Here is a 13,153-nt window from a genome sequence, read left to right on the forward strand (position 1 = left end):
TTGTTTAATCTCATTTCAAATATTTACATTTTTTTCAAGAATTAAGTAGCTTGCTTGTATCAGAAATACATGCTATTTCAATAGAAAAGAAAGAAAAATAATACAGTGCCAAATTTAATCTCTGATTTTTAAGGCTTTTTCAACACAGCCATTACACTTTAAGGTTCTCATGTAGAATATCAGATGAGACAATTCAAAGTCAGACAGATGTAATCAGTATCAGATCATGCCATGGTTCACTGGAGAGGCTTTGTAATTAATCCCATTATCGAGAAATATATGAAAAATTTTATCGTAAGCAGAGTAAACCTATCTGGGTTATTTATCACTTTTTTAAAACCTCAGGTTCATATGCCTGGACTTCTAGAAGCAACGGGAATTATAAAAATTCAGCATTGGAAATTTTATCACCCACTAAATTAATGGGAGTGCTTTATCACACCCACACTTTATAAAGATACATAAAATTATATAGTTCAAAAAAGAAATTTTATTTTATAATATAGCACCAGATACCATGTCTCCCAAACAACAGTAACACACATACCCTCTCTCTCTCTCTCTGATTTACCTACATTTTGTACAACTGCTATTGTTTGTGAAACAAAGTACTGTTGTATGAAATTATGCTTGAAAATACTATCTTGTAAGCCATAATTTAAAAAAATGCCTTTCGTTAGCCACTTTCTCATTTTTGTGGTGTGTTTTTCTCTTTGATCATTACTTTAGGTTCTTTCAAAAACAAAACAAATTGTAAGGACATTTGAAAAATTGTTCCAATATATGTCAGTATATACTTGTTCTAGTGCATTCTTTCAAAGTATTGTTTGTTTTTAAAACTTAATGTTCTGAGTATCACATCGTGCTCTCAAAGAGAAAAAATCAACGTTGCACAGGTTCCTAAAGGGTTGTTAGTAGGTGCTTGTTTATAACACAATTAACAAGAAACTCTGAATTTCTTTTCTAGCCAACGTAGACCTTGTCTCCATTTCCTTTCTTCTCTAGTTGACTTGGATCTTTCCACTTTATGATGAAAGGAGCAAAGAATGTTTCATCATTAGCTTTGGGTGATAGACTCGTAAATTTTCTTCTCTTTACCTAACTAATCATCATCATTACTAATTATGCTCCAGAAAATAAACTGGAATGCAGAACAGGCTGGCTTACTATAGAACAATCAGTGTATAAATCAGAAAGGCTGCTGTCAAAATGGTTCTAAGTGGGTGAATATTGAATAGGTACTCTTCCTATTCTGCTTTTTGTTTATTGTAAGGCCTAGAACTTACTTGAATAGAGTTGGGAATTGAGTATTATAATCTAATTTTAAGGAAGCTTAACACAAAGTAAGTGAACATAACTCTGAGCATTCCTGAATAAAATTGCATGTTAGTTTTGTTGAGAAATGATGGTGTGGCAGGTCTTGGAGCAGAGTCAAGAACACTTGCATTCCCCTCCTCTGCGGTTCAAGATGGCAGCTCCTTGATAATCAGGAAGTGCCTCTGGGTAAATCACATACTGCACTGTGCCAAGGAGAAAGGTGAATTTATTTGACCTTCATTCACAACTCTATCATGTCTGCCTGCCCGATGAGGAAGCAGGCTCAGAGGAGACATTAAGTAACTTGCTTTAGTATTACAGATGGTTAGTGACAGAGCTAGAGTTTGATCCCCAAATTTTTGGAGGCCAAAGCCTCTGTTTTTCTCATTCTGAAAAAGTGCTTTTTATACTATGGTATTATTTAGAAAATAAGTTAAACACTATGGAAAGAAGGAAGGTTAATAAATTAGTGCTCACTCTTTGGACAGTGACATCATGAAATACTTTTGTCCCCAGCAGCAATGAGTAGTGTTTGTCCTGAGTGCTATCATTAAGGAAAATTCTCTCCAAATTCATGAAATTATAGGAATCTCAAATTTTTCTAACCTTATTTCTGCCTCCATGGCTCAAAGTAAATAATCCTGCCTACATGCACATTTATGTCTAACTTAAGATGTTATGGCTAGATCTCTGTCAGTGGGCCTTTAACATTAAGGGTAGACAAAAGCAAGATTCACCAACAAACCTTGTATTTTACTTTGCTTTTAAGAAAAAGTAAATTCATTATTATGAGTATAAAGTTTGAAGAATTGTTACCAAACCCAGGCCAGCTACTTGCCACCTGAAAGCCGGTACTTGAGAGACGTGTGTTGGTGGGCAGAGTTGGTGGTGGTGGGAAGTTTTGTTCAAGGGCTGGTATCCTGAGAAGATGGAAGGGCTGTCTTCCCCCAAGCTCCATCTTCAGGAACTTAGGTACGTGACAGGCCTTTTATAGGGAGGGAAAGGAAGTGTAGTAAGACAGTGGGAAAGAAGGAGTCTTTGTCATCCAGGGTGTATGCGTCTTCTTTTATGTAATTCTTCTCTGACCAGAACATTTCAGTGAGCTCAGCCTTCTGTGGCTAGTCATGGTGGTTCTTTAGGTATAGTACTTCCATAGCAATTTATGTGCTAGGTGTTAGTTGATGCACAGAACTAAAGAACAAGGTGGGGCATTACATATTCTAATGAAACTTAGATTTTGTAAATATACAGAAAAATTATTTAACAATTAACATCTTAGTCATTTAGGTGTGGCTGCTGTTTAGAATTTTGATTGCTAGGCAGAAGGAGAGGAAGTAACCTTGCAAAGGATAACTGCAAAGGAGTGGCCACTATTACAGAGTTCTACACTACACACTGATGATTTTGCTTCCATTCCATGTTGCACCTGTGGCTAGGGGTTACTATGCTGAATGTCATAAGACCAGACCATGTGGCTTGGAGCTCCTTAACTTGCCTCCCTTTGCCTGTGTTTGCCTAGTTCTCTTTATTGGGGAGAAAAAAAGGTGTTCCTATATTCTTTTCTTGTAAGCTGCCATTTTGTCCCCTTTATTTCACAGTACATCACTGGATAGGGGAAGTGTCTGATACATTTTTGTATCCCTTGAGACTCCATCATACCCCTGATATCCTGCTTCAACTGCTCTAAAACACCAATAATCTCATACTGATCAGTCCCTAAGCTCCTCTCTCAGTGTCCAGTTTCCACCCCTGTGCTGCTCAGAATTCTTGCAGGGGATGTATTGATGGGTCTCTTACTTCTGACCAAGAGGGCCCTTCTCCTGTCTGTTTCCCTGGTTTCTGGGTGCTAATTTGTTCCTTGTGGATGCCACCTGATCTCTTGTGTCCTTGTTGACTCTTCTTGACATTACCCCCACATTTTCAGCTTCTTTTTTGACTCCTTAATGTCTTCCTGTATAACTTAAATGTCTCCCCAGCACCTCCGATAGAATATATCCTAAGCAGGACAAATTACTTCTCATGAGTTCAGTTTTTCTCAGTGACACCATACTCCTGCCAAGTCTTCACTTTGACTTCTTCCCCCTTGTGACATCATGGTGCTACACTACCTGACCCTACTGCACCAAGACCTCTTACCACTTTCCATCTCTTCATCCTATTTACCTCTTGGTTAATGTTATAATGTATAATGATATATATGTAATATATATCAGTTTATCTTGGTCTGTCTATCTGACCCCTTGTGTCTTCATCCTATTCACCTATTGTCTAATTGTCTTTTATAATATTATAATGTTTATTTACTTCTAGTCTAATGAGTCTTTTGGATCTTCCCTGAATAGATGATTCTATTATTCTTTGGCCTTTTGGTATTTTGTGATTGCCCACTATAAAGCTCCAATCCTTGGCCTGGCACTTGAGGCTGTCCATGATTTCCAGTCTGTTGATTGTACCTGATTAAGCCTATTTGTCTTTTCCCTGTGAGTTCTGCCATTCTGACTGAGTCTAGGAAAAAGTGCTTATAGTGACCTATAGAATCTGTTAGGCTGAGAATTGCATTCTTTAAAGTCATCCTTATCAAAGGCAGAGACATCAGAACTAAAGCTATTAAATGCTTAGAGAAGACATTTGTAAGTTACGCTAGTATTCAAAAGAATCCTCCAGCCAGTGTCACCACTAGCATATAGAAATAATTCTATAATTGCTGATATCCTTTCCTCTATTCATGCTGATTTCCTAATATGAAAACAGCTTGTCCTCTAATTTTACACATCTGATTCCTATCTATAATCCATATTTTCACTAAGACATCCCTGATTCCTGTAGCTCTTTATAACACTTGTAGTCACATAAAAACTGTTTTAAGTACTTGGAGCTCCCACCTCTAATCTGGTACAGAGTATGGGCAGAGACAAAGTTTTAAGTAACAAGGGGCAAATATAAATACCAAATGCTTTACACAAGGTGCCTTGTGCATGATCCTCAAACATTTCTTGAATTCGTGGAAAGATATGTAGGTGACTATATGGACTTTCTGCGTGTTTTCTATATTTTACTTTTAATAGTTTAGGGGCTTATAATACAGCTGAAATATTTAAAAACATATTGCTCTTTTGTCACTTTTTATCAGTGATTTTTAGCTTATAAATTGGGTTTTTTTTTTCCCACATTTAAAAAATTTGATTTTCACTAATTGTGCATCATGGCAGCGCTTTGTTAAATTCATAAAGGAAGTTAGAAATATTAAGACTTCTGCCCCTGGGTGTAGGCAGGATTTTAGATTATCAATGATTGTGTCTCAATGGTGATAGTACAGTTGTTTGCAGAATCATTAAGCCTCCATCTAGAGACATATAATTTAGGTGGCTTCAATAGGATCAGAGTTGGACAGCCTTTGTTTTGCCTTTGTTGGAGACCCGGAGTAGGGAAAATCTCATTTAAGTTCTCTTCTTTTTTCCTTGAAACCAGGAAGCCTAACGTGTTCATGTATTCATTTCTTTTCTTTACAGTGAGGGGAGTCTGCCAGTCTTTTCTGCTTTCTTTATATAGCATTTCATTATAATCAAGGAATTAATAGTATTGGTTTTAGAGGTTGAGGGTGCAGTTCAGTGGTTGAGCACTTGCCTAGAACATGTGAGGTTGGATCCCCAGCACCACCACAACCACCACCAACAACAGAGTATCTGCTTTCAGCTGTGTTTCTTGGTGTAAATCTAAAGAGAATGAAATTAAATGAACTGACTGGTAAATATCAGTGGTACCTTTGTGATGCCCCCTCTCCTTTGGTTCATTGCTGTGCTTTTTCTCTTGTTTTGAGTTTTTTGGTTTGTTCTGTTTTTTTTCCCTTTTAAAGCCAATTGATAAGAATTGCTAGGTTTAGTGATACAGTGAAAAAGATAAAAGATGACTTTTTATGCTTCTGCCTGTGGTATCACTTTAATCGTCTGTGAGAAATGAACAATCCTAATTCCTATACGGTGAGCAAGCCAGTTAAACAGGAAACACCTAGGTTTGTGAAGTTGTCTGGATTTGGCAAATACAAATAGTGTAGAAGAGTAAGTAACACCAGGAAGAAGTCAGATGATCCACGGAAAGAAATTTACTTCTAGGGAATGCTACAAACTTAATGGAAGTGAGTGAGAATGTTTCTCCAGTGTATTTTAAGATGCCCATGGTCCTCTGAAATGTGCAGAATGAAACAAGACTCTCTCTTTATGAAATAAGGGGCCACTATCTGCAGCTGTTGGTGGTATTCATTTCTTTAGAAATAAATGTTTTGTTTTGTTTTGTACTGGGGATCCAACTCAGGATCTTGCACTTGTATGGCAGGTGACAGAACCACTGAGCTAAATCCCCAGCCCCTAGAAATAAGTGTTTACTTTGACATATGGTCTAAGAATGTTCCTTCATCTTCCACTGGGCATTACAAGAATCTTTGAGTCTCACCAGTGGTAAACTTCTATGCTTATGAGGCAGGCTGGAATTTTAACTATGATATAAATCCTTTAAGTATATTGCCATTGCAACTTCTCTGAATGAATTACTGTTTTGTATTATTTATCTCCCTCAGATATGAACACACGTGCTAACGCTCAATACCTGTGAGCTCCATGATCCCCTCCTGACATCAGAAAGACACGAAGTGGTGGCCTCTGAGAACCAGCTCCTTTTTTGTGGTCTTGGCCCTGCCCTTCCTGCTCAAGGTCCACAATGGAGACACTCTCCCAGGACTCTTTGTTGGAATGTCAGATCTGTTTCAATTATTATAGCCCTCGGCGAAGGCCCAAGCTGCTGGATTGCAAACACACCTGCTGCTCAGTGTGCCTCCAGCAGATGAGGACGAGCCAGAAGGACGTGAGGTGCCCCTGGTGTCGAGGCATCACCAAGCTGCCTCCAGGCTTCTCTGTGTCGCAGCTCCCAGATGACCCCGAGGTCCTGGCCGTGATTGCCATTCCGCACACTTCTGAGCACACCCCTGTTTTCATCAAACTTCCCAGCAATGGGTGCTACATGCTGCCTCTGCCCATCTCTAAGGAGCGCACATTGTTGCCTGGAGACTTGGGCTGCCGCCTGCTGCCTGGGAGCCAGCAGAAGTCTGTCACGGTGGTGACCATCCCTGCTGAACAGCAGCCCCTGCAAGGTGGGGCTCCCCAGGAGGTGGTGGAGGAGGAGCCAGATAGGCGGGGCGTGGTGAAAAGTTCCACCTGGTCTGGTGTGTGCACTGTCATCCTGGTGGCCTGCGTCTTGGTCTTCCTCCTGGGCATCGTGCTCCACAACATGTCTTGCATTTCTAAGCGCTTCACTGTGATATCCTGTGGCTGATGTGGGGTACAAGGGAGTTTCTTTTGGGTGCCAACTTAGGGGTTGAGCAGGTGTTGGTGACAAGATTCCAGTGAGAAGATGGGGGGGTGACACTGACCATTTGGTGCCAAGTGCTGGCCTCTGGGTTGCCACTTGATTCACCCAAAGACTGACACCAAGGGCAGACGATGTCTCAACAAGATTCCGGGAGAATTGTGAGAATTGATGGCAACAGTTTTGAAGATGATTGCATGCATCCTCATAATCATATATAAAATGGGCTGTAATTTATGATTTTTCAAGATCGTGTTATGAGATAGACATATTCTACTTACAACTGTACATGTGCATACAATGTGATCTCTTAAAGCGGTAGATTAAAACCAAGATGCTGTACATACAAGTAGATTTAAACCTCGAATCCATGAAAATTCAGTGAAGACATACACAGTACTGGCTTCTTTGCTTTTTGTTGTTTTAATGAAACTGAGTCTTCATTTAGTTGCTAAGGCTTTATATACATTTTGAATGGCACCCAAATCAAAGTAAGTGAAACAGACTGTTGTTTTTTCAGAGAAAATATTTGAACAAAGTGTCTCCAGTGTGTTGTGTTTTGTCATGTACCTTCCTTTTTCTTCACTTGTGATTAGAGCTCGCTACATGTTTATTAAATGGAAAGCCCAACAGGGGAGCAATAAACCGAGAAATAATGAGAATTGCCTGATCCCACAGGAAACTGTATGCCAGTTTTTCTCAAGCCATCTCACAAAATAAGAATTTAAAATGTAAATATTGTGTATTTGTGTATGTGTGTGTAAGTGTGTGTGATTTGATTTACCTCAGGTTTTCCAGGCTGTTTAGGAGAATCCCTGGACTAGGACTTTGTGGGTGTGAAGGTGTCACAGTGGTCACATTGTGGGCACCTGTCCTCCCAGTGAGGCGTTTCTTCCATTCACCTCCAGCACTCACTCCTCTGCTTTATGTTAGGTCCTGTATTTTGTTAAGGCACCAATGGAGAGTGAGAGAAGAGCTTGTCTTTTCTTCCAGTCTGGAGTACTGTCAGTGCCATTAAGTGTTGTTAACGAGTGGCAAACCTGGATGGGCATTTTAATAGACAGTCTGTGGTTGTTTTTCAAAGATGTTGTTCTAAGAGAGTTAAATGTTTTTGAATTCCTGTTTCCTCCTGTTGGTACAAGCAAGATCTTTTGTATTTCAAAGTGTTTTTATTGAGAAAAGTGACAAGATACATTAACAACTCACATTCTGATGTAAGTGGACCAGTTCCTCATGAATGTTCAATCATTCTTAAGTGTGTGATAGTATATAGGTGCTCATGGTGAAAGACCTTCTAGCAGTACGTGGTAAATACCTATCCCTGTGTGTATCTGCATTCAGAAATAGCTATGAGTTGCATAGTTTAATTCCTTTTGTGGAATTCAGGAAGCAAGTTCTATGTGTCAAGGACTCCCCACTCAAATAAATATAGGTTAGGTTTCATTGAATCCTGAAAATGGTGGCAAAGGTGGTGGTGGTTGGGGGTAATATGAGAAAGATAAATAGTGACTAGTCCCAAAAAGCAAGATTAGGAAATAGCCCCATAAGATTGAGACAACCTAATTTATTTATATACTATTGTCTTTTAGCACAAAATATGCATACTAACATGATGGAATTAATGTGAAATAAAAAAAAATACCTAGAATACAAAGCTAACACTTAATTGGTCTGATAACTCAATTTAAATTATGAACTCCTGAGTTCGATCCCTGGTATCAAAAAAATAAATTATGAAATCTTTTTTCAAATCTTTCAAATTTGTCCTAAGACCTTTAGAACATGTATTTGAAAGCTCAAACTAGAAATTAGGTTAAAATGCAATTTTATTGTGTAAGCTATTGGGCATTATACAACAAATAATCTAGAATTTATTTGGGTATTAATAATTTAGGTATATTAGCTGAGTACTATCCTTTATTACATAATATAATGTTGGGTTAGTGTCAGTTTCTTAACTCCCAGGCTGCTGCAATGCATGTCTGACCTAATTTCTATGTCACTTGGAGGAGAAAAAAAATCAGAGAAATGTATTAAGAATAGTGCATTTCAGACAGACTTTACCTTTTAATTTTAATCCATGCCATATTCAATTTAATTTTATGACTGATATCTGCATACATTTATGTACAATATGAAGTGACTGACCCTGTAGTATAGTATGTGATAGAGTTCTACTTGTTTAGTAGGTTATATATAGACACTAATGTGTGTACTGATACAGTGTCTTGTGTTTCTTAGTGCAAAGCTGTAAAGTAAAAATGTCCACTGAATTTTTACTTAAAAACAGTCCCGTGCTAGAGCTGCCATTAAGCAGTGCAAAATTAATTGGCTCTCTGGTAGATTCCTGACCTTACAACTTACCTAATAATAGTAGCCCAAATCAGACTTTTCTGTGCAAGTCTTATTAAGGTAAGGAACATTATTAAAGTTGTTTAAGTGAATTGTGCTTGTAGTTTGCTTGTCAGGATGTACATTCTTGTGTGGGGGTGAGTAGTGGAGGGAGAGAAGGAAGGAGCTGTTTCAGCCTGCTGGATGGAATTTTTTACATGCTTAATGATGTGTCGATGTTATTTGGCATCCCATTGCTTTGGCCTCTTCTGGCATGTTTCCACAACACTAACAACCTATCTATCCCATGTGACAAAAGGCCAGTGACACAAATGGCCAGAATGCATAGTTGCATATGAGTGAAAAGTCACAACTGAAAAAAAGCACAAGATGTTAGAGCTGTGGGCAGCCTTTGCTGGCTTCATTTTTATAGATGAGTCCACAGAGGCCAGAAAGGAGCCTGGAAGATTGTACTTCTGTTGCAAAGAGGGGATAAGAACTGTGCATTGCTGTGCCCTCTTGTCCCTTCCTAGATCCATTGGCATCTCTGTCTGGCTAGAATTCTTTTCAGGGTTGATGACTACCCTTTATCATGTCAACTATTGCTTGAAGGGTTGTTTTGTAGGTCTGTTTCTTTATTTCAGTTGGCTATCTCTCTGAGTAATGAATAGAGATTGATTTAAAGATCATTACAGACATCTAAAAAACCTATCAAACCACGTAATGTGAATTTTTAAAACTGAAAAACATCGGCTCATCCTCTCCCCCATAAGTTAAAGACAATAAGTGTTATGTAAATAGTAAACTATATGAAGCATGAATTTTCATCCCTATTAATGATCCTGACACAAGCAAGAGAATGCTTAATATGTTGAGTAGAGCCACATGTGTCCCCCAAAAGTATTGTCTTTGCAAAGATTCTGTATATTGACCTGGGGCCATAAGTTGTGATGAAATTTGAATTGGTTCTGAGTTCCCAGTCATACTTCATGATCAGAAAGCTCTAATGTTTTTTCTTTAAAATAAATTTGTTTATTCTTGTGCATGATTTACAGAATGGGTCCCTTAGAGGTTCAACTGTGCAGCCCTTGGGATATTTTAGATCAGTGCTGTTCAATAGAACTTTTTAGAATGATGAAAATATTCTATAACCTGTACTGTCCAATATCATAGTCATAAGCCACATTGGCTCTTACAGAATTAAAGTGGAGACAATATGGCTGATGAGTTGGTGTCTAAGTTTTATTTAATTTATTTAAAAATAGTCCCATGTGGCTAATGGCTACCATATTGACTACTGGCCAGGGTGTTTGTAATATAACAGTGAGGCTAAGGAGAGAGTTCATTGGCTAGTTGCAGTTGGCAAAAAGAAAAATTTCTTTCTGGGCTTGAAAAGTATGTGATCAAGTACTACAGTAAACATTCATAGGTTGCCCTTTGGGGTTATTGATACTTTGGACCAAGGAATAATTGGTGAAACTTAAAGACTGCTTTATTAAGCTCCTTTTCTGGGACCATTAGCTGCATGTGAATCTATTGTTCAAAAATAGTAGTTAAACGGTAGCCATAAAATGTTTGACTTGCAAGCTGTGCATGATCTGAACTGTGAAATTGTGTTTAGGGTCTTCTGGCCAAAAAGTACTTGTTACTGGAAAAAAAAAAGTCCAATGAAAACCCTCTTCTCTTCCAGTATTTTACCTAAACTTCATCGCTGCAATAGTAAGGTGCAAAATCTAAGAGCAAGCATGTTTTGCAGTGTTCAGAGTGTTTTTGTCTGCCCTTGAAGTCTGCTAGCTTGTCATTGTATTTGGTGTGGACATATTGGGCATCATTTTTCAGATGCCAAACTAAAATGTAGGTACTATTTTTAGAGTGGGATTTGACATTGTTTTAGTATCGCTCTTGTTAATTTTAGTTATCACTAAAATATTTGAAGCACAAAGCACTTTAAAACATTTTTTTACAGTTAAAAAACATTGCCCAATGGAATTTAAAGAATGGAACTGGTTTTTAAGTGAGTAAAGGGAAGAAGAAAATTCAGCTTGAGATATGTTTTCATATCAGATTCTTACTGTTGTCTGGTATTTATTCCAGTCTCGATTTTGATTTAGATTTCTCATTTCTTAATTTAAAAATCTAGACTGTGTCCATATTGGTTTTAGTTATTTCCTAAATGTAATATAAACCAAATACATTTGCTATATCATAACAGAATTGGGATTTTTCTCTAGAATTTGTCAGTGGGCATCACCGTTCTTTTCATCTATCTTTAAGATTTTATTTAATTTTTTTCCCAAAATGGTGGCTTTTCTTCAAATGTATTAGAAATCCAAAGGTTTTTAGTTTGAGAGGGATGATAGGCAAACCACTGCAATTTCTACCTTCCCATATAAAAATGATGCTGCCTACCAGGCAGTTTTTTTGCTTCCACACCAAAAAATTGATCGGCCAATTTGTCATCCTTGACCTAAATGGAGAAGCTGTTCCTTGACATTTCCATCATTCTCAGTAAGGCATCACCACAAGGTACCCTTACCCATACAGAAACTCTAGAGAAGGATGAGGTCACCAAAATAATTCAGTGACTGTTTTGAAAGTAATGATGCTCGGTTGCTGGATTTTGTTCAACATGAAATACTTCTCAAAAATAAGTGGAGATTCATTTGATTTTTCTGACACAATTGACTTACTACACGCACACAAACGCATCACACATACGATTTTGTTATAATTGGAGTTTAAAGTAAAAAATTTTAGTCATGTTTCCCAATTTGTAGATTATGTAATGTTGAAGTTAGAGTTAATTTCTTAACAATTGTTATGAGTTGCTTACATTTATGTCCAAGCAACTACCTTTGGGAATGTCTTTTTAATTAAACTCTTCAGACTTCTCAAATATAGGAAGAGGTGGGTTCTACTACATAAAGTGTGTGGAAAAGGCCTTGATTACTGAGAAGCATAAGCAAGTGGGACATTTAATTTCTGTCTTCCAAATAGCTTATTTTTTTTTTGCTTTACTCAAGGAATTGGGGGAGTGTACCAGTATTCTTGAATTTCCACAATGTGGCTCTTACTTTTTCTACACAAGTTTCTTTGCTCAGTCTGGCTAATGATCTTTTGATTTTTCTGGATTCACTGCCTAGGGTATTCCACTTGTAAATCTCACTTACAATGTAGTGGTGCTTGAAAACACTCATCTTGTTAGCTAATTATTCTAATTAATGCTTTGGTAGTACTCATATCATAATATGTTTAAGGGACAATCAATAATTAGAGCATAGTATTTTGAAGGTCTCCTGTGATGTGCAACAGGGTGTATTTTCTTTGTTTTTGGAAATGTTACCTTCTAACTGTCTCTGTTCTTCCAGAACACTGTTCTAAATTCACCATCAAAAGATTTAGGGCTAGTAGCTCATGGGAAAGTCTTCTATAATCTTCTTGAGTTGAGAGTTACTGGGTTATTCTAACAAGAATTTTCCAAAGGTCTAGTCAGTTTTTATGTTGACATTTGCTTTGAGAATTTGAAACTAGGTGGTTGGATATGATGGTGGTAAGGGTTCATGAGAGGAGGAAAAAGTTGTCGTGTCTCTAAATAGTGAAAGCACACAGTAGCTGTTACACTGTGCTTCTGGCTGGATTGACTGGGAGACAATCCAACTACTAAGTAGACCCTCTTTGGGCGAGGTAATAACAGAGCCAGTGGTCAAATATCGATTAGGCAGATATGCCCAGATGGGGAGAAGATACTTAATGAAGGAAAAGCTGTAATGGGAGTATAGCTGCAAAACAAGCCATATGCCTTGAGGTGAGTTGTGGCCGAAGCCAGCTGAAGAAAGTAGCACAGGGTGTCTGGGATAACTTAATCAAGCACAACTTGCCTTTCTGGCATGGAAAACCAAATTCAGTTCAGGATTCTTAAGCTGAAAACATACAGGAAATATGCTCAACCAATGAGTGGGTTTCAGGAGGCCCCATTTTCCTTGTTCAGCTATACTCTTCAGTTGGGTTGTCAGCACTCTAGACAATACCAGAGCTTGTTCTAGCTGGAATTAATGATGGATTCAGTACAAGCTCTGTCATCTATACTGTGGAATGCAATGCCCAATTCTGTGGCTCTATCTTGAGTAACTTACTACTGTTGGTAAAATTA

At 38.0% G+C, this 13,153-nt stretch overlaps 1 protein-coding gene across 7 annotated transcripts in view; it reads left to right on the forward strand.

Annotated features, from left to right (window-relative positions):
- Rnf152 (ring finger protein 152) overlaps positions 1–12,857 on the forward strand; it is a 79,316-nt gene extending 66,459 nt beyond the window's left edge. For all 7 annotated transcript variants that reach the window (XM_019210783.2, XM_010644862.3, XM_010644859.2 and 4 more), the window contains one exon: positions 5,888–12,857. In XM_019210783.2, coding sequence (XP_019066328.1) covers positions 6,028–6,639 — 612 coding nt within the window. In that variant the 5' untranslated portion in view covers positions 5,888–6,027 and the 3' untranslated portion in view covers positions 6,640–12,857. The remainder of the gene's footprint in view (positions 1–5,887) is intronic.
- The last annotated feature ends 296 nt before the right edge of the window (positions 12,858–13,153 follow it).

This window comes from Fukomys damarensis, unplaced genomic scaffold (genome assembly GCF_012274545.1).
Source record: "Fukomys damarensis isolate Sample0158 unplaced genomic scaffold, DMR_v1.0_HiC HiC_scaffold_30, whole genome shotgun sequence".
Lineage (NCBI taxonomy): Eukaryota > Metazoa > Chordata > Mammalia > Rodentia > Bathyergidae > Fukomys > Fukomys damarensis.